At 58.5% G+C, this 20,995-nt stretch overlaps 2 protein-coding genes across 5 annotated transcripts in view; one reads left to right on the top strand and one right to left on the bottom strand.

Annotated features, from left to right (window-relative positions):
- FAM83G (family with sequence similarity 83 member G) overlaps positions 1–5,338 on the bottom strand; it is a 28,412-nt gene extending 23,074 nt beyond the window's left edge. Inside the window, exon 1 of the mRNA XM_068976126.1 lies at positions 4,832–5,338. Within this exon, the coding sequence (XP_068832227.1) occupies positions 4,832–5,338 (507 nt within the window). The remainder of the gene's footprint in view (positions 1–4,831) is intronic.
- The window catches only part of SLC5A10 (solute carrier family 5 member 10), a 55,166-nt gene extending 34,226 nt beyond the window's left edge, over positions 1–20,940 (top strand). For 2 of the 4 annotated variants that reach the window (XM_068976129.1, XM_068976127.1), the window contains 6 exons: positions 14,154–14,261; positions 16,669–16,819; positions 20,016–20,184; positions 20,300–20,515; positions 20,660–20,717; positions 20,834–20,940. In XM_068976129.1, the coding sequence (XP_068832230.1) occupies positions 14,154–14,261; positions 16,669–16,819; positions 20,016–20,184; positions 20,300–20,515; positions 20,660–20,717; positions 20,834–20,940 (809 nt within the window). Of the gene's footprint in view, positions 1–12,804; positions 12,827–14,153; positions 14,262–16,668; positions 16,820–20,015; positions 20,185–20,299; positions 20,516–20,659; positions 20,718–20,833 lie in introns of all 4 variants that reach the window. The other 2 variants (XM_068976128.1, XM_068976131.1) reach the window with 2 other exon arrangements.
- The last annotated feature ends 55 nt before the right edge of the window (positions 20,941–20,995 follow it).

Below are 20,995 nucleotides of genomic sequence, written 5' to 3'. Positions count from 1 at the left end.
GGGGCCTCTGAGAGGCCTGGCCCGGCCCACCTCTGAGGGCCCAGGGGAAGGACCCTTGGCTGCAGGGCGAGCCTGCTGGACCCCCAAGACCAGAAGCTCAGTGCAAGCCTGCCACTCAAAGCCCTGGTGTGGTGGACTTCCCTGGTGGTTCAGTGGCTGAGATTCGGCCCTCCTAGTACAGGGTGCCTGGGCTCAATCCCTGGTCAGGGAACTGGATCCCCACATGCCACATGCCCCAACTAAGAGTTCACACGCCACAGCTAGAAAAACAAAGACCCTGGTGGAGCTTCAGCAGGCCCTGGCCCCTCTGGACCTCGGCTGTCATCACCTGTGACCTGGGAGTGATGACAGGCCCTGGCTCCCAGGGTCGTGGAGGGAGGGCAGGGTCGGCTGGTATGGGGCAACCTGCCCGGGCGCTCTGGAGCCTGGCGTGCACCCAGCCCAGTGGTGCCAGCCCTCCTTCCTGGCAGAGTTGCTCCTCACTCTCCTCAACCTCAATTAAGACACAAATGCTGCTGGGTAGGAACCTTTGAAGAAGACAGGAGCCAGCACCTGGGATTATATTATCAGATGATTCCCCACCTGGGGCTCTGGACTGGGAAGTGCTCCTCAGACCCACTGCGTGAGGCTGGGTGGTGCTGCCCCTGGAAGCAGCTAACTGGGCCACCCCAAGGCCTCTCACAGTGTCAGGGCTGTGAGGGTATCGCCTTGTTTGGGGACAGCGAGAGTCCCTTCCTGGTCCTCAGGGGCCTTGGCTTCCCATCACTTTGTGCTCACCAGGCCTTGGGGCAGTCAGACTTCTGCTCCTGCAGGAACCCTGAGTCTAGGAGCCTCATGAAAATACTTTTACTGCCCTGAGTCAAGCTGAGGGCCCACAGTGAGGCTCCACGGCTCTCATGAGGGGCAGGGCTCAGAAAGAACAGCCAAGACACTGCTCCTCCAGGGAAAGGGGGCTTAGAGCCCCCAGAGCTAGGTCCTAGGAAGGCTCCTCCAGTGTTGGCTGGGTGACAGGTCATTTGCCCTCTGCGAGCCCCTCGTCTGCACAGAGGGGACCACACCTATGCTGTGGAGCTGGGAGGATCCAGGCAGGCAAAGTGCCCGCTCAGCACCTGGGGTACAGCTGGCATTTAATAAATGCCTCATTAAGCTCTTTTATTCTCCTGGAGCCAAGCTGTGAGCTAGGATGGCAGCGTGGGAAGGCAGGGGCCAGACAGAAAAGACGTGGGGTCACTCGGGCACCATGGAACCTAGTTCCAGTCCCTTCTTGCTGTGTGGCCCCAAGCAAGAAACAACATTTCTGGGTCTGGCCCCGGCCTGGCAGGCACGAGATCTGGTTTCGGGTCTTGGCTTCACCCCTTACTCTCCTTTGTGCCCCCCACCGATTCCTCACCCACACATGATCCAGCCCTGCCCTCGGGGCCCCAGATGAAGAAGTCCTGTGGAGGGGGGGGCGGGGCATCCCTGAATGAACAACCTGCTAGAGCATCTCCCCTTCTGCCGGCCAAGGCGAGCCCTCCACAGCCCCAGCCCGCCCCAGCCCGGCCTCACCCCTTTTGCACAGGCTGCATCCGCCCAGGCGTGATGCTACAGGCCCGGCTTCTGGTATGCAGTTAGAACCCCGTGGCAGGTTTTTCCCCCAGATAAATCCCTGGCTCCCAGGGGCTGGGAGAAGGGCAGGCAGATGACCCTCCATCTCTGGGCCTGCTCAGGGCCACCTGCCAGTGGAGTCAGACCCTGGACCCACTAGTCTTTGTACCAGAGGAAGGTCAGAGCGGGAGAAATCCTTAAAAGGCCCCAGTGCCTTGCCCATTTCACAGATGGCTTGACCGGGGCTTGTGCCGGGTCACAGGTGGTGGAGAAAGAGCCGGGACCTGACCAAGTACTTGTGGCTCCTGGGCTGTGGCCCATTAGTTCCACGCTCATCTCCTGGGAAAAGGGGAGAACTTAGTGTTGGCCCTGATGGGAACATGGCCACTCCCGGCGAGACGGGCTGAGTGTGTGCTGTGTCACTTCCCTGCCCCGGGGTCGGCCCGCTGTGCTGACGACAGTCTGGGCTGAGGAGGCGGTGGGCTGGGCTGTCCTGACTCAGCGCCACCAGCCCCAGCCCAGGGGCCCAGGTGGGCAGGGGGCCAGCATTTTGGCCAGGCAGCTGGACCGCGGAGTCTCCATCCCAGGTGGGGAGAGGGGGCGTTCTCCCCGCGCTGGTGCTGGGGGCAAGAGGAAGATTTGGGGGTGAGGGAAAGAGAGGTGATTCATGGGGAGAGAGAAGGCGGGTCAGGCTCCTGGCGGCCAGGCGGGCGGCCCAGGCAAAGCGCCCCGTCAGCACCCGTCAGCACCTGCCAGCGTCACGGCCCCGCCCTGCGAGCCAGGAGGCAGCAGAGCAGGGAAATGGGAGGGTCCCAGGCAGCTTGGATGAGCGGCCCCTCCCTGCTCTGCCCCTCACTGTGTCCTTCCAAGGCCTGGGCAGGACAGGCAGGGGACCTGTCTATAGAGTCTGAGGACAACACCAGTCTGGTCCCTTCCCCACCTCTCCACCCAAGAGCTAGCCAGGTGACCTTGGCAGGGACTAACCTGCTGGACCTCAGTGACTACATCTGGAAAATGGAGCAGATAACACTACACAAGACTATAAAGTGTCTGGTACCCAGTAAGCAGCAGCTCTGGTTATCAGGGCCACCCCTCCACCTTCCACACACTATGTTGGCCGTGGGTCCTGGGGTGGATGTGGCAGGGAAGACATGGGCTGGAAAGCAGGAGCAAGGCTCCCCATCAGGTGTGAACAAACCCCCCGTCCTTTATGTCTCGGTGTCCCTGGCCAAAAGAGGAGGCCCTTGGCCTCTGAGGCCCCTCCTGTTGAGGCCAGGGCTCACTGCCATGCTGTATGAGCATGGTCAGTGAGCCCCTACCCTGGGAGGGATGAAAGCAGGGCCAAGGCCCACCTGTTGGGGGCTGCAGGACAGCACCGACTGGGACCACACAGACCAGGGTGCAGGCCTGGGTGGGACTTTCTCCTGGCTCTGTCCCTTTACACAGGTGATGCTGATAAGCTTGGAGGGCTTTGTGGGGAGCAGACAAAGTTACAGGGGGCACGGGGCTGCATGGGATGGCTGGGTCTCAGCCATGGACACAGAGACAAGAGAGGAGGGAGGAGGCCCTGGTGCTCAGCCTGGCCCCAGGCTCCCCTGTCTGGACCTGACCATCTGTCTTTCCATCTTGGGGTGATAAGACTTTTCAGCTGTTTCTGAGCAGTCTGGGCTCTGGGATCCACCTCTTTCCTACTTCTACTGGGGAGGAGAGGCGCCCCAGCACGGCAGGTCAAGCCCCCTCTACCAGGGTCTCAATTCTCCATTTTTAAAAAGGGGGTGGAGGCTGGGTAATGGGATCCAACAGGCACTCCTAGGGGACTGGGATCCTCGACCTCAAGCCTGGCACCCACGCCAGCAGCACCCCCCTCCGCCAGAGCAGGTTATTCCGTCTGAAAACTGATGGTTCCTCCACCCCACCTCTTCCTCACTCTGACACCCGACTCCATCCTCACGGCTTTCATCCCCGCCACCTCCATTTCACAGAGCAGAAACCCAAAGCCCCAAAGCTGCCTGGGATCAGGCCGAGAGCCAGGCTCCCCAAGACAGGCTATCCGACCCTGCCAGCCCCGTCGGGAAACAGGGACTCCACCTTTCCAGAAACTTAAGCCATGGCCATCTTGTCAGTGCCTGACCCACTTCTGGTCTCTTTGCCCAAAAGCTCCCCTGGGCCCTGTCAGCCAGGATGATTCCCCAAGGCCACTGTCTAGGTTTTGAGTGGGCCCAGAATAGTGAAGGGGTTCAACTCAGCTAGAAATACCTTGCCCTGCCGGGCCAAGGCCAGAACAGGCACTGCTGATCACTCACTCCTCTCTACTGAGTCCAGAGCTGGCTTTTGAATCCTCAACCCTGCTCGTGAGGCAGGCTTTATCAGTCATCTCAGAATGTGCCTTGAAACCCATGGAAGCAAGAGAAGGCCCCGCTTATGGTCACGGCTATCCAGCAAGGGCTTGGCTGGCTGCCAGTGGAGAAATCCCTTCTCAGAAGGTATGTCAGTGTGTCAGCTGAATGGATATCCACAGCGGGACAAGGCACAGCTCGGCAGGGGTCGCTCCGAAGGAGGTCCAGACAATGCCTGAGGTCCCTTCAATCCAGGTTGACAACCCTCACTGGGACCTGCTGTGCTTCCACCCCCAGGAACACACCATCACCAATCCCCACCTCCCACTCTGGGAAGGTTCTGCCACTGCAAAGCTTGCAAAGAGGCTCAGAGAGGGAGAGCTACTTGCTCTCAGCCACCCAGCACAGCAAGGGAAAAGGCACAGTTGAACTTGGATCTCCAGGCCAGCCTCAGGCTACTTCTCAGTCTCCATGCCTACCCCAGGCCCCAGACTGTCTCCACCATCCATAAAAGCAACACCAGAGCACTCGGGAGCACGTGTGCGCAGGAACCTCCTGCTTCTCAGAGCCATCCCGGCGGACAGTGAGGGAAGCCCTGTGATCCTTCCTGCCCCACCCAAGCACCTTCTTCTGGGGAACCTCCTCGCCAAGTCTGAGGAAGTCAGAAACACCCCCCAACGATGCACAAAGATCCTTTGAGCCAGAGCAGCCTGCTGTCAGCGGCCAGGGGATCCAGGTGCCCGCTCTGCAGAGAAACCGAGGATGCCGGCGAAGGCAGCAGGGAGGCGGCCCAGCAGGCAGCCGAAAGCCCGGGCTGGGCTGAGTGCGCGCTTGTGGGCGCCTGAGACACCGGGACAGGTCAGGCCTGCCCGGCTGCGTCTCTTGGGGACTCTGGCCGGCCGACTCACCTTCTGGGCCTGGCTGATCATCTTGCGCACCACCTCCTTAATGTGGGCCTGCCCGTCGATGGGGGGCTGCATGTAGACGCTGGCCCGGGTCACGCCCCGGTAGGCGATGGTGTCGGGCCAGCCCAGGTCCAGCTGTGGGATGGAGCGGTCCGACTTCTGGGGCCAGTACTCCAGCGAGGGCAGCGGTTCGGCCTCGGTGGGGGTGCCCTCGGCCGCGCTGGCCGCCTCACCATCCTCCGGCCCGCGGGGCTGCGCGCCGGCGCGAGGGTCCTCGGAGCCGGGGTCGTACACCTCAATGGTCTCCAGGATGCGCCGCAGCTCCAGCTCCGAGAGGAAGTCGCGGATGTTCTCGCGCTTCAGCACCTCGTAGAAGGCGTCGCGGCCGCTGGCCGCCAGCGCCTCCAGCGCCAGCCGCTGCTCCTCGCTGTAAAAGAACTCGGGCTTGGCTTCGCTGGAGCGCCAGTTGACGTGGCTGTCGTCCAGGCACTGCACCTGCGAGAAGGCCATGGCGGCCGCGCGCTCCGCAGCTCCGGGCCGTCTCCGGCTGGGCGCTGAGCGCTCTGGGGCCTCGGGCCGCCGCCGCTCCTCTGCCCCGGGACCTGCGGGAGGGGCGGGCCGGCAGGGTCGGGTCAGAGTGCAGGCGGGGCCGGGGAGGGGCGGCCGCGCGGAGGAGGGGCCGGCGGGGGGCGGGGGCGCACGCCTCCCGCCCGGGTGCCGGTACCTGCTGGGGGCGGGGGCGGGAGCCCGCCTCCCGGGGGATTTTTGGAGTTGCCAAGGTCCTGGCGACTTCTGGGGGGAACTAGGGGCGGCGAGGGACTCCCCAGAAGTTCCCAAAAAGGAGGGTCCGAAGTCTGCTCTCCGACGACCTCTGGCCCTGCTCGGCGGCGCCCCGCATCCCCAGGGCTTCCGGGGTGGGAAGGGGCCCCCAAAGCTCCCAGCGCCGCGATCGGCAACCCTTGGGGTCTGCGCGCAGTAGGTTCAGGGCGGCGCGTAAGCGGGCGGGCCTCCCGGGGGCCTAGGGTCGGGGGTCGGGGGCGCGGGCCGAGGTTCGCTTACCGGGCGCACGGGCGGCGCGGGCGCTGGCGGCGGTGACTAAGTGCGGCCCCGCCCACCCCGCTGCCGCCACCTGCGGTCACGTGCGGCCGGGGGCGGGGCCGGAAACATTCACCCCACCCCCGACAGACAGATGTCTGGCGGGTGTGCGAGTGTCTTCTCCGCCGCCACCGGCCCCAGATGGCGGAATTCTGAACCGCTCAGGGACCAAAATCCAAGCGCTTCTGGGCCATTGCGGCCCAGAGAGGGACAGTGTTCTCCTGAGGACACACAGCAAGGCGATAGCCTTGACACGCCCCCACACTGCTGGTAATCCTGGTCCAACCCAACCGTGTCCAGTTTTCCAGGTGGGACAGAAAGCATGCACAGATGCTCACCCGCTGTGGAAGGAGAGTTGGGGTGCTGGGCTGGGAGCCTCTGAGGCAGGAGCGGGGCCGCTCTGACCCAGCCTCAGGGGCCCTCCCACAGCCTGGCGTGGACAGGGCAGGCACCCAGTTCTAGGTCCCAGCCCCGGCTCCCTACTGAGAACAACACTCCCTAACCCCCAGGAGTGGTCCTGCATGATGAACCGCGCCAAGGCCCTGGGGCGAGGAGGGCCTGAGAGAGCAGCTGTGGGCTGGGGTCAGGCCCAGCTTTCTGCCCTGCGTCCCTGGGGCTTGGGACCCTGGTGACGGGGGTGCGTGGGGACCACATCTGAAAGCAGGCTGCCAGGGTGGGGACAGCAAAGCCCATTAAACCTCGCCAACCACAACCCCCACCCGTCGCGTGCCACAGCCAGTCAGCCAGGCATCTGGCCCAGCCTTCCCACCCCCTCCCAGCCATGCACCGGCTGCTTGTGCTCTGCTGGGCTTGGGGCGCTGAGGACACTTCTCTGTGATGCAGAGGGTTGGCTGTTGACATCTCTAGGCCTGGGCCCTAGAAAACCGGCCTCAGGACCCTCTCCACCTGCCCCCACCCCGTCTGCCTGTCAGGCCATCTGCCCTGGGCCCCTCAGCAGTGGTGCTGCCTCCCGGCCCAGTGTCTCTGTGCTCCCATCCCTGGGTCCTGCCCTCTGCCCTGGCCCGGGGGCTTCACACTGTGTCTGAACACGGTGCCCCTTCAGGTGCCCCCAGCACCTCCCAGGTAGGTGCACACACACCTGCCTCCCCACCCTCACCCCACACAGTCAGACTGGGAGGGAGGTGCCCCCGGGGTGAGCACGGCTCTGGGAGCTCTGAAGCCTGGCTAATGGCCTCTGCAGGTGGGGACCCAGACAAGACTGTCTCTGGACCTCGGCATCTCCTTTTGCTCTTCCCCTGCTCAGAGGCCCTGGGCTCATGAAGGGAGTCCTGGCTCTCAGGGCTGAAGGGCCTCCAGCCCTCCAGTTACCTGCCCATAATTTTAGAATCACAGGAAGCTGTTGAAAAGCCAACAGAGAGCTTGCAGACACTCTTCACCCAGTCTCCCCCAGTGGTGCCATCTTGGATAACCACAGTGCGATAACCACAGCCAGAGAGCTGGTTCAGATTTCACCAGCTGATGTGCGCTTGTTTATGTGCATGTGTGTACAACCTCATCACACGCGTAGGTTTGTGTAACCACTGTCACAATCTAGACAGAGAACTGTCCCCCTGCAGTCAAATATCTCCACCCTAACTCTGGCCACCACTGGTCTATTCTCTGGTGATTCGTTCAGGTCAACGTATATCAGTAGCTCATTCCTTTCTGTTGCTGACTGGTACTCCATGGTATTCTAGTCTTTATTTCTATGGGTTTGGCATTCTTAGCCTCCACATATAAGGGATATCATATGGTGTTTATCTTTCTTTGGCTTATTTCACTCAGCGTAAAACCCTTGAGATCCATCCACATTGTTACAAATGGCAGGATGTCTTTCCTTCTCATGACTGAATAATATTTTCTTTTCCAATATTTATTTTATTTATTTGATTGCACTGGGCCTTGGCTGCAGCACGTGGGATCTAGTTCCCTGACCAGGGATGGAACCCCCACACCCCACATTTCCACATTGGAAATGTGGAGTCTTAGCTACTGGACCACCAGGGAAGTCACTGAATGATTTTTTCATATATATCTATATGAGCATCACATCTTCTTTATTCATTCATCGAAAGTATTGTTCAGTTCAGTCCCTCAGTTGTATCCAACTCTTTGCAACCCCATGAACTGCAGCACACCAGGACACCCTGTCTATCACCAACTCCCGGAGTCCACCCAAACCCATTTCCATTGAGTCGGTGATGCCATCCAACCATCTCATCCTCTGTCGTCCCCTTCTCCTCCTGCCCTCAATCTTTCCCAGCATCAGGGTCTTTTCCAATGAGTCAGCTCTTGGTATCATGTGGCCAAAGTATTGGAGTTTCAGCTTCAACATCAGTCCTTCCAATGAACACTCAGGACTGATCTCCTTTAGGATGGACTGGTTGGATCTCCTTGGAGTCCAAGGGACTCTCAAGAGTCTTCTCCAACACCACAGTTCAAAAGCATTAATTCTTCAGCGCTCAGCTTTCCTTATAGTCCAACTCTCACCTATCTTAGCTATTGTGAACAATGCTGCAATCAGCAGGAGTGCAAATGTCTCTTCAAGGTGGTGATTTCATTTCCTTAAAATATGTACCTAGTTGTGGGACTACTGAGTCATATAGTAGTTCCGTTTATAATTTTTTAAGGAATGTCCATGCTGTTTCCATAGTGGCTGTACCAATTTACACTCCCACCAACAGTGTACAAGTGTTTCCTTTTCTTCACATCCTGGCCAGCTCTTGTTATCTCTCATGTTTTTATAATAGCCCTTCTTGCAGGTGTGAGGTGATAGCTTATTGTGGTTTTGATTTGCATTCCCCTGATGATGAGTGATGTTGTACAGGTACTTTACACGTACCTGTTGGCCATTTTTTCCTTTGGGAAACGGTCTGTTTAGTTCCTCTGCCCATCTTTAAAGCAGATTTTGGGGGTTTGTTTGTGGGTTTTGGTCTTAGATACTAAGTTGCATGAATTCTTTACATATTTTAGATATTAGCTCCTTATCGAATATACAATTTGCAAGTATTTTCTCCCATTCTTCAAGTTACCTTTTCATTTTGTTGATTGTGTCCTTTGATGTGCAAAAGTTTTTCAGTTTGATCTAGTCCCAGTTGTTTTACTTGTTTGTTTTTGCTTTTCACTTTTTTTTGCCTTTGCTTTTGGTGTCAAATCCAAAAAGTCGTGGCCAAGACTGATGTCAAAGAGCTACCACCTATGTTTTCTTCTAGGAGTTTTATGGTACCTGGTCTTCATTCAAATCTTTAAGGCACTTTAAATTGATTTCTGCATGTGGTGTGAGACAGGAGTCCAGTTTCATTCTTTTACATGTCACTGTCCAGTTTTCCCAACACTATTTATTGCAAAAACTATCCTTTCCCCATTGTATATCCTTGACTCCTTTGTCGTAAATCAATTGACCATGTATGTGAGAAGATCTGCCTGCAAGTCTGGAGACCTGGGTTCGATCCCCGAGTCAAGAAAATTCCCTGGAGAAGGGAATGACTACCCACTCCATTATTCTTGCTTAGAGGATTCCATGGACAGAGGAGCCTGGTGGGCTGCAGTCCATGACGTCACAGAGTTGGACATGACTGAGTGACTAGCAGCTTCACTTTTGCTTTGCTTCTGGGCTCTCTCTTCTGTTCCGTGGAGCTGTGTGTCTGTTTGGTGCCAGTACCACACTGTTTTAATTACTACAGCTTTATGATTTGGTTTGAAATCAGGGCCTGTGATGCCTCCAGCTTTGTTTTTCTTAAAAATTCCATTGGCTACTCAGGATCTTTTATTGGTTCCATCCAAATATTTTAGGATGGTTTTTAATATCTCTGTGAAAAAAATCATTGGAATTTTGATAGGGATTGAATTGAATCTATGGATCACTGTAGGTAGTATGGATAGCTTAACACTATTAATTCTTCTCATCTGTTAGCATGGAATATCTTTTCATTTTTTGGTGTGTCTTCTTCAGTTTCTTTCAGTGTCTTATAGTTTTCAGTGTACAGATCTTTCATCTCCTTGGTTAAATTTATTCCTGCTACTGCTGCTGCTGCTAAGTCGCTTCAGTTGTGTCCGACTTTGTGCGACCCCATAGACGGCAGCCCACTAGGCTCCTCTGTCCCTGGGATTCTCCAGGCAAGAGTACTGGAGTGGGTTGCCATTGCCTTCTCTGAAATTTATTTCTAGGTATCTTATTTTTTTATGCTATTGTAAATTTTTTATGTATTATAAACAGCATATTTACAATACATAAATGAATAGCAATTTTTTATATGTTGTAAATAGCATTAAAAAAGAATAAGATTGTTTTCTGAATTTCTCTTTCTGACAGTTCACTCAGCATACAGAAACAACTGATTCTGAGTATGGATCTTGTTTCCTGTGACTTTATTGAATTTGTTTCTGCAGCTTTTCTTTTCATCCTTTTCACTGATGATGTTTTATACAAGCAAAAGCTTTAGTTTTATTTGTTTGTTTTTCTTCTTTTTTGTTTTGTTTGTTTGTTTGGGGTTTCTTTGGTCACACTGTGCAGTTTGTGGAATTTAGTTCCCCCACTAGGGATTGAACCCAGGCCCTCAGCAGTGAGGGCTCAGAGTCTTAATCATTGGACCTCTAGGGAAATCCCCAGAACTTTAGTTTTGATGAACTCTATTTTGTCAATTTTTCATTTTATGTATTATGCTTTTGATGTTAAGTCTAAAAACTCTTCATTTTGCCCTAAGTTCTGATAATATTCTCCTATTTTTTTTCATTGAAGTTTGATAGTTTGCACTTAAATCTGTGGTCTAGTTTGAGTTAATATTTGTGTGAAGTGTGAAGTTTAGGTTGAGTCATTGGCTGTGGATGTCCCCAGAAGGGCTTTACCAAGGAGGAAACAGCCCAAGAACAGTTTCCCAGAGCCACACAGTACGGGAGGCTTCCCAGGTGGTTCAGTGTTAAAGAACCTACCTGCCAATGCAAGAGATGTGAGAGACACGGGTTTGATCCCTGGGTCAGGAAGATTCCCTGGAGGAGGGCATGGCAACCCACTTCAGTATTCTTGCCTAGATAATTTCATGGAGAGAAAAGTCTGGTAGGCTACAGTCCATGGGATCACAAAGAGTTGGACACGACTGAATCGACTGAGCAGGCACACAGTATGGGTTTGGGAGAACTGGACCCAAACGCAGGTCTGTGTGCTTTTCTTTTCTCCCACTTCCTCTTGCAACATCAGTGTCTAGACTGGCTCTCAGGGATGAGCCAGGCTGGCCTGGGAGTGGGGAGCACCCTGTTTACTCCCTGGGGTGGTGTGTCAAGTGACCAGCTTAGAAGAGAGTCATTCAGTCAGTCAACAAACACAGCCACAACCTGCCACGCGTGGGCTTATGCTGTGCACGCCTGGGGCCCAGGCTCCCCAAGGGGCTCCTGTGGTATCGTCTCTGGAGAGGCAGGAAGGCACCCTTGGAGGGTGATGCCTTAGAGATGAGAGGAGTCAGGAGGAGCTCCCTGGATTTCAGAAGGGTGTTCCAGGGAGAAGGAACAGCAGACACAGAGGCCTGAAGTTGTGGGTGAGATTTTGGTGGTAGTTAGGGTGGCCATGTGAGCAAGAGGCTGTAGTGCCCAGCTAGAGCCCCTGTGTGGGTCGTTCCTGTGGGGGATGGGGGCCACAGGAGGCTGTGAGCAGGAAGGAGTGTGGGCGGACTGATGGTCTTAGAAGCTCCCACAGGGCGTGGGTTACAGGGGCTAGGTGGTACAGCCCCCCTGGTCCCCAAGCCCAGTGACTGTACTTGGCACTGGCTGAAGGGAGGGAGGACATGGAGGGCAGAGAGGGAGGCAGCCCTCAGGCTTCCAGCGTGGGCCCCTGCTGGGTGAGGGTACTGATGTCAAGGTTGAGCCAGTGGGCACACCCTGGCAGGCCTGCAGAGTCCAGCACCAGACAAGGCCAAAGCCTCTCACCGAGGCCCCTGGCCCTGCCTTCGGCCTGGGGCTGCTCAGTCCTGAGTTGGCACAAATGGGGGCTGGTGTTTAAGTGGCGACGACACCTCTGCTGCTGTCACAAAAGAGGGGAGGTTCTTTCCTGATGCTCAGCACAAACCCTGAGGTGCCCAGAGGCAGGGCCCCATCCCGGGAGCCTGCAATGGGCTGCGACAGGCTGAATAAACCTGGGCAGAATCTCCTGACTCGGGCTTTTCAAGCCATTATGTGGCTGTGACTCTTCACCCGTCCCTCCGGGAGGGCTGAGTCCTCCAGGTGCCAGAGCCAGCCAGTCCAAGCCCAGAACCTGTTGGGAGGGGCCAGTCACCTGTCCTCACCTGGACCCAGAGTCCCTCCAGGGGACCCCGGGCTGTATCCTGGGTCTGACTATGTGTCCTAGGCAAGTTATGCCCTTTTTGGTCCTGAGTTCTCACATTTGTACAGTGGTGGGCAAGGCAGCTGGATCAGACAGTGCCTGAACTCCCCCCGGGGCTTCATGGGCTCCTTTCTCCCTTTCCTCCTGGCCTTCTGTGCCTTTCCCCTTCCTCCAACCATTCACTTATTTACTCACTCATTCATTCACAGATGTTCACAGAGTAGCTTCTCTGGGCCCAGCCCTGGACTGGGTGATACCTGGGAGCGGAGGTGATTCAAAGCCAGTGTCCGCCCTTGGGGAGCTCCCAGTCTGGTGGAGGAGATGAAATATGCAAACAAATAATTGTGATTCAACCCTGGGCTTTAGGAGGCCTTGGGAGGAAGCTGCTCTGCCTGGGAGGGGTTGGGGGGCAGTTATGGAAAGCCTCTGAGAGCAAGTCCTTTGCAGCAGGCGTGAAGCAGGAGGCAAACAAGGGTAGGGACAGAGTAGGAGCAGTGGGAGGAGGCAGTCCAGCCGCGTCTGCCCAGGCACAAAGGCGTCGGGGTGCTGGGTGTGTGTGAGAAAATACAAGCAGGTCAGGGTGGCCGGCACCGGTGCTGGGAGGACAGGACCTGGGCCCAGCTGTCCAGGGCCTCAAATGTTGACTGTCTGAACGTGGAAAGGAATTTTTTTCCAGGAAGCCATGGGCTCCAGGTTTGGGGAGAGGGCCCCTGAGAAGGAAGTGACAAGAGCAAAGCCGTGGCTTTGAAAGGATGAGGCTGCAGAGGGTGGAAGAGGGCCAGTGAGAAGACAGCAGCTGGTGGAGGGAGTCCAGTGGAGGGGGCGGGTGACGGGAGGAGCCCCCATGGGCTGGAGGCTGGTGGACTGGCAGTGGGGGCATCCTACAGATGTCCTAGGAGCCTGGCGCTCAGGAGAGGCTGGGCTGGAGACTGGCTGAGGATCGTGGGGGCGGAGTGATGCTACTCCCACTGGCTCAAGGGAGGAGACCCAAGACCCTCCGTGGTGGGTTGGGCATCTAAGGAGGGATCTTAACCCAGGAGTGCTCGGTCCATGAGGAAGGCTCGGTGACAGAAACGTCGATGCTACACGTGGAAACATTCTGACCCCAAACAGACCCCTGTGCCGAGCGGCTGCACACCCGTTCCCTGTTCTCTCTGAGCGCAGCCGTTCTCTCTGCCTTCCTCTGCCCCCCTCCCTGCCCCTGCCACCACTGAAAACCCAGGGGTCAGGGCCGATGGTGCTGGGAGGGAGGCAGAGACTTCAGATTCAGTCTGGATCTGGGTCGAGGCCCTGGACGTCCACTCAGAGGGCATGCAGTGGGCGCTATCTCCGCCACGGGGAGTGTCTGCAGCAAAACCTGGGTTCCATCCTTATGGCCCAGATGGAGGAGGTGACTTTTGAGCACCCCCTGGGAAGGCCTGGGAGAGGGAGGTTGGGTCAGGGGGAGGCTGGGACGCCGTGAGAGGAGGGTGCAGAAGACCGGCCTGGAGGAGCCTGGCATCTGGAGAGTCTTGTTTGGGAGGGGACTCCATTCTTGTTTGAAGAGTCCTCTGGAAGCTGCTGGAGACAGTCTGAGGGGAGGGCCTTCACCTGCTCTTCTGGGGAGAAGGGCTGGGGGCAGGAGGTAGGGGGAGGGAGATAGCAGACGGTAGCCCTGGCCCCACGTGGGGACAGGGAGCCAGCATCGTGGATATGGACAGGCTCGTGGTAATGGACAGGAAGGCAGGGAGAGAAGGTGTCCAGGGACAGAATAGTGTCTCAAGACCGGCCCCCTCCTTGTCTGTCACCCTGGCCAGGAAACTGAGGCCCAGGGCTGAGCAGCAGCTGATGGCAGGTGGTAACAGAGCAGGTCCAGCCAGGCTCCTTGCCCACCCCAGGGTGGGGGGCAGGCCGAGGACACTGAGGATCCTTCTCCTGCAGATGACGTGGGCTGTGTGGTGCCGGCCGAGTGCCTGCGGGCCTGCGGGGCCGAGATCGGCTGCTCCAACATCGCCTACCCCAAGCTGGTCATGGAGCTGATGCCCACAGGTGAGGCCCTGGCTGGGTCTGACAAGGGGCCCTGGGGGTGGTGGAGGCCACTCTGGATCCAGCGTGATGCTGTGTGACACCTGGGTGGGATGTTCCGCTCCTGGGGGAAGAGAGGAAAGGAATCAGAAAGCACGTAGGGCACTCACCATGCACCAAGCACCATGCCCAGGGGGTCGCACAGGACTGACCTGCACCTGCTTCTCAGGAACCCTGGTGCTCTAATCATCATACCCTCTTTTTCTTTTTTTGAATTTTTTACAACCCTGCAAGGCATACGGGATCTTAATTCCTCAACTAGGGATAGAACCTGCACCCCCTGCGGTAGAAGCACTTCCAGGGAAGTTCCTTATCATCCTGGCTTTACAGATGGGGAAACTAGGACCTAAGGTGCCCTGGACTGCCAGGGAAGTCCCTTATCATCCTGGCTTTACAGATGGGGAAGCTGGGACCCAAAGGTGCCCTGGACGGCCAGGGAAGTCCCTTATCATCCCAGCTTTACAGATGCAGAAACTGGGACCCAAGGTGCCCTGACCAAGGTCAGGCGACAAGCGAGCTGCAAAGCTGGAGTCTGAACTCAGGGCTGGGGGATCCTCTTAGCCTGTGCCGGCCCTGCCCCCAAGAAAGGCTGCCACGCTCTCATCTTCCAGGCCTGCTGGGTGTCAGGCCCACTCACAAACGACCTCTCCTATATGTTATGAGGCAGAGTTCTTAGCTGTGTTTACAGATGTGGAAACTGAGACACAGATGAAGGTGACCCATCCCGGGCTTGTAGCTTGTGGCTAAGACACAGAGCTCAGTCTCTCTGGCCCCCAAGTCCGCTGTTGACTCTGCTGGGACCCGAGGCGCCCAGCCCTGCCTTGAGCCTACAGCTTCTGTCTCCCTGAGACCCTGCAGACCAGAGAACATGGGTGTGTTTTGGCCGTTTCCATATTCCCGGCCAGTGTGATACAGGATGTGAAAGCAGAGCACGGTGAGGGGTGTGGTCCCACTGAAGCAAACGGAGGAGACGGCTGTCCTCTGCTGGCTTCACCTCCAGATTCTCAGCGTCCCACTGTGGGAGCTCGGACCCCGCCCTGCTCCTCTCTCCCTCCCTCCCTCCCAGACCAGGCCTGGGTTCTGCCGCTTGCTAGCAGAGATATTTGAGGCAAGCCTCTTCCCTGCTCACAGCTTGGTGTCCTCGTTTGCAAATTGGGGATAATGATGCCTACTCACCCTTCAGAGTGGTTGTGGGATTAAGCACAGTACAGGGAAACTGACTGGCACAGGGGTTGGCTGCCCTGCGGGCTCGCACCTTGGGGCGTCGTCTGCCTCTACTCTTCTGAGGAGCTCACCACAATCCCTAGAGATCCAGCTCCAAGGTCTTGAGCTCCCCACATGAGAAATGGGAGGAGAATAAACCCCAGGGTAATCCACGTCCCTGAGCAGGAGAAGGAGGTTGGAGAAATGTTTGGGGGGAAACCATGATTTAACTCACCTTGCTTTGGGCCCCATCTCAGCCAGTCTAGCGAGCAGAGAGGACTATGAGATTCCTGGAAGTCACACAGCAGGTCAGACACAGAACCAGGGCCAGGCAAGCAGTGGCATCTCCAAGGCTGAGCCCTCGGATGAGGTGGCGTTTCCTGGGGTCAGGGAGGGGTGTATAGGTGTTGTAGGAGTGGAGGACAGACAGGGAATCTGCAGAGGTGGAGGAGGTGCTTAGATGCTTGAAGAAAAAGCACAGGAAACTTTGGAGACAGACTTATGGCAAAGCCCAGAGAGGGAGCCAACCAACCCAAAGTCACACAGCACTGAGTCCTCTGTACTCTCAGCCCCTTTCGAGCCTACAGCCCCAGGAGGGCTTGCACAGCAGGGCTTTGCCCACCTCGATGCGGGCCCTTCATTCATTTTCAAGGGCTTTTATCCCCCAGTTTGGCAGCCTTATCTCCTCTCCCCTGGAGCCAACAAGACAGGGGCCCTCAGCCTGCCTGGCAGCCATGCACAAGAAGTAGCAGAAACCCCAGGCCCTGGGCCCCTGCACCCTGCACGGGGTGTAGGCTCCAGGCTGAGGGTCCCTTGTCACTTCCCCACTACACCTGGGTTTTGCCTCTGGCCTGCTGTGCCTCCCTGGGCAACTCTCTTCCCCTCTCTGAGCTTCCACCTCCTCGCCCATCAGATGAAGTCTGGGTGTGGAAGCACTCTGTCAGCTGCAAGCTCTGTAGAAAGAAGAGGCTGAGAACAGACACGTTGCCTGCAGCTGCAGGGGCCCACTGTCAGCCCCAGCCTCCCAAGTCAGGGTCTTCCTCACACCACCTTCAATACCCTCACCCCCACCCTTCTGGGCCTCTGCCCGCGGGCACTTGGAGGGGCCTCATCGGCAGGGCCTGGGAGCAGCCCAGGGAGGTCACAGTGGCCTGTACCCCTCCCCCAGGTCTGCGGGGGCTGATGGTCGCTGTGATGATGGCTGCGCTCATGTCCTCGCTGACCTCCATCTTCAACAGCAGCAGCACCCTCTTCACCATGGACATCTGGAGGCGGCTGCGGCCCCGTGCGGGCGAGCGGGAGCTGCTGCTGGTGGGACGGTATGGGGGAGGGGAGGGGAGGAGGGCTTCCCCAGCACACCCTCAGCCCGGGAGGAACCCCCAGAGGTGGGCATTGAGGGATGAACAAGAGTGTGCTGGTTGGAGATAGAATGATGCCAGGAAGGAGAGGAGAAGAGAGGCCAGAACATCCTGCCCCCACCTTCCATATCCGGCCCCTGGCCATGCCCATCCTGGGTAGCTCTCTTATTCCAGTCAGGACCTCTGAGGGAGTCTGCTGGGAAAGCCCCCTTCCCCAACATCCAGAGATGTCTTCCCTGGGCCTGAGCCCCTAGTCCCCTGTTGTATCCCAGTTGTTGCAGAGATGCCGGGAGCCAGTACTTGGGAGTGGCCACATCCAGCCTGTAGCTGTCCCTCTGGCCCCACCGAGCTTCTGCCCACATCCTCTGAGCCCTGCTTGTCCCATCCTTATCCCTCCTTGACTCATCTAATCTTTCTAGAATCTGCTCAAGTGCCCCTCCTCCTGGCAGCCCACCTGATACCCCCGGGCAAGGACTGAGTCCCCTCCCCTGGAAGGCCCCTGTAGGAACTAGAGCCCAGTGGCTCCCATAGATCAGGCAGGCCTTGTAGGTCCCGCTGGTGTTCTGACACCTCTCCTGTGGGTGTAGCTGTGTCTGGCCTGGCCCTCCATCCCCAAGCTCAGCTAAGTCCCCAGAAGCTCCCGGGCTGAGACTCTGTGATTGGTGAAGGGGACCTGGTGCCCTCTCAGGGATCCTGCCCCCACCTATCTCCCTCTGAGCCATGTGACCCCCACTTTGTCCGCCCCGGGGACCCTGCTCTCTGGTTCTGGACTTGACCCAGCAGGGCCCCCTCCGGCTGAGAGCACGTGGCACCCATCCTCAGGGTGGGGTGCCCTGAGCTCCAGGCAGCTGTCCCGTGACGCAGCACAGCCGCCTGTGTTGGGACACGCCAGCTGGCAGGTGTGGGCTCCCGCGTGGCCCGCGCCTCCTCCAGGGCAGGGAGCCCCTCCCTCCACTCCCAGGGTCGGCACCTGGGCCACCTTTCCCAGCCAGGTGACTCCCTGAGCCCCTCCAGCTCCAGCCTCCCGGATGCTGGGACTGGGCCTTCTCCTACCGCCCAGGGTGTGCCTCTCCCCACCCACCCCTGGCTGGACACTGCAGCCCCAGGGGCACTTTGGTGGCTCCACGGCCCCTGCCTGCTGTTTCCTGGCCAAAGTCCTGAGCTGGTCTCCCCTCCATGCAGCCCACCCCCCCACACAGCACCCTTGGCCCACCTTCATGCCCATTGACTCAGGCAAGCCCACCCTGGGCCCTGTCAGCCTGCCTGTGGACGCACAGCTGTGTGATGTGGGCCTGGCTGCTCACCCTCTCTAGGCCCCAGGGCTCAGTCCTACCATCCGCCCTCTTGAAGCACCAGCACGCCCCCAATACCTCCAGCCTGCTTCCTGCCTAAAACTGCACCACTCAAGCTGTGTTTGCCCCATGAGGGCTCTGGGTCTCTGGAACCCCAGTCCAAGAAGAGACAGGACACAGGGCAGGGCAGCAGGAGTTCCCCGGGAGCCTGGCATTGCCTCAGGTGGGGGGCTGGAGGAGCCACCACAGGTCTCAGAATGTGATCACTTCATGACCAGCGTCCCGAGCCTCGCTCCCTGGTCCTCCCTGCACCTACCCCTGCTATTCAGTCTGCTAGTGCCGGGCCTCCCTGGGGCCCAGAGAGGTCTCAGAGACACCTGGCCTTGTGGGGCTCCCCTCAGTGACCGCAGCTGCAGCCCAGGGACAGTGGAGAGGGCCTGCCCACCTGAGAGTAGAATGCGGTGTGCGGCAGGGGACAGAAAGACTTCCTGGAGGAGGAGGGCCTAGAGCTGGGCTTTGGAGGATGAGGAGGTTTTGCTGGGGGAGGAGCTGATTACGGCATTCCAGGCAGAAGGAACAGCCTCTGGGTTTGGGGTCCCTCTGGCAGCCTGGTAGGGGCTGAGTCAGAGGAGCAAACCCCAGAGGCCGGTGAGGGCCAGGGCCACACTTTAGGCTGGCTGCAGAGGCCCAGCCTGTGAGAGATGCTGAGTCTGGTGTTGGACGCAGGGCCTGTGCAAGGAGGGTGGGGTGCAGCCTGCCAGTGCCTTTGAAGAGGGCAGCGCCCGCCGCCTGCCAGGCGGAGGGTTAATTAGCCCTAATCAAGGGGGCGGCTCCTTCCTCCACCCTCTCCCTCAGGCCGGGAAGGGGAGGACCCACCCAGGTGCACACATGGCCTCTTGCTGTCCTTTCTGGGGTCCCAGAGGGTCCCACCCGTCACCCACCTTGGGGGTGAGGGACATCCAGGTGACCCAGGATACAGGCAAGGGGCCCTTAGGCAGAGAAGAGCATATGGACACCTCGCCCCAGTTCTGTCCCCCAATGCCACAAGGCCCCCTCTTCCTGGAAGCCCCCCTGGATTGGTGCTTCCCCTGGGCTCCTTTGGCCTAGCCCTGAGCACACGATGACAGAACACCCCGCTCCAGGCGCAGCACAGAAACCAGGCCCGCTCCTCACCGAGACCCAGCCCCAACACCCCGTCCTTCTCTTGGGCAGGCTCCTCATGAGTGCTTCATGGAGGAATGAGTGAAACACGTCCCTGCTGGGGGAGGGAGGGGCGGAGGTGGCTCACACCAGCCAGAGGCAGGCAGGAGCTGAGAGGAGGTGTCCACACAGGGGGGCAAGGGGAGGGGCTCCAAACCTCTGCTGTGTGTGCAGAGGGTGAGGTGTGCCACCAGAGGTCCCGACTCCTTCAAAGGCCCGCCAGGGTTTGAGGAACCACCAGCGGGTCAGTCTGGCCTGGATGTGAGGGCAACAGGTCATTCACAAGTGTGTATTGAGCGCCTACTGTGTGCCGGGAGGTGCAGCAGGGAACTAAAGGATGAGGCTGCTGCCACCAGGAGTGGGGAGATGGCAGCAAACCTAGAGAGGCGGGGCCAGGCCTTGAAGATGGACAGGAGACCAGGGGGAGACAGCAGGGATGACTGGGAGCACGCAGGGCGAGTCAGGGGCGGTTCCTGCAGGCAGCAGGGAGCCATGGAAAGTCTGGAGAGGGCAAGGCCAGCCGCATCCCTGGAGGAGAGGACAGGGGCCGGGGAGGAGGCTGGAGCTCTGGCAGCAGGTGACAGATGGATAGCCAGCCTCAGTGACCCAGGGGAGGTGGGGAGGGGTGGGAGTCTTGAGGATGGCCCGCCCCCTGCCACCTGCAGGCTGGTCATCGTGGTGCTCGTCGGCGTGAGTGTCGCTTGGATCCCCGTCCTGCAGGGCTCCAACGGCGGGCAGCTCTTCATCTACATGCAGTCGGTGACCAGCTCCCTGGCCCCACCGGTGACCGCAGTCTTCGTCCTGGGCATCTTCTGGCGGCGGGCCAATGAGCAGGTGGATGTGGGGAGAGTGGGAGGCTTCAGGGCTCATCTCCCCTGGTGCCTGGGTGCCGAGTGGGGGAGGCCTGGCCTTCCTCCCGAGGCCCCAGCAGCCCTGCCTTCTCCTCTAGGGAGCCTTCTGGGGCCTGATGGCAGGGCTGGCAGTGGGTGCCACAAGGCTGGTGCTGGAGTTCTTGCATCCAGCCCCGCCCTGCGGCCACCCTGACACGCGGCCCCCCGTCCTCCATGGCGTCCACTACTTGCACTTCGCCGTGGCCCTCTTCCTGCTCAGCGGGGCTGTGGTGGTAGCTGGGAGCCTGCTGACACCACACCCCCAGGGCGTCCAGGTGAGCCTGCCCTCACCCCTGGCCTCTGACCCTCTCTGACTCAGGAATCTTCTAGGTCTTGACCTATAACCCCATCTAACCCTGGTCCCTGCCCTCTTTCCGTCACTGACCCCTGTCTGGGCTCACCCCTGCCCTTCTCTCTAGATCCAGAGCCTGACCTGGTGGACTCTGGCTCAGGACCAGCCCTCGGGAGTGAAAACAGGTGTGTATGTGTGACCCTAGGCCCCCCTCTTGCTCCCACCTGTGGCAGGGCGGCAGGCAAGGGCACTGGGTGGGGCCCTGTGGCCCTCATCTGCCCGTTCCTCCCACCACCCCCAGGTGATGGCCGAGCATCCCAGAGACACGCCTTCTGGGCTCGCGTCTGTGGTGTCAACGCCATCCTCCTCATGTGCGTCAACATCTTCTTCTACGCCTACTTTGCCTGACGCTGCCCCCAGAGCACCCCTTTTCCCATCAAGAACACCGAGGGCCAGAGGAGGG

Source organism: Capricornis sumatraensis, chromosome 8, assembly GCF_032405125.1.
Source record: "Capricornis sumatraensis isolate serow.1 chromosome 8, serow.2, whole genome shotgun sequence".
Classification (NCBI taxonomy): domain Eukaryota; kingdom Metazoa; phylum Chordata; class Mammalia; order Artiodactyla; family Bovidae; genus Capricornis; species Capricornis sumatraensis.
The sequence above is the reverse complement of the archived record's forward strand: the minus strand, read 5'-3'. Positions and strand labels throughout refer to the sequence as shown.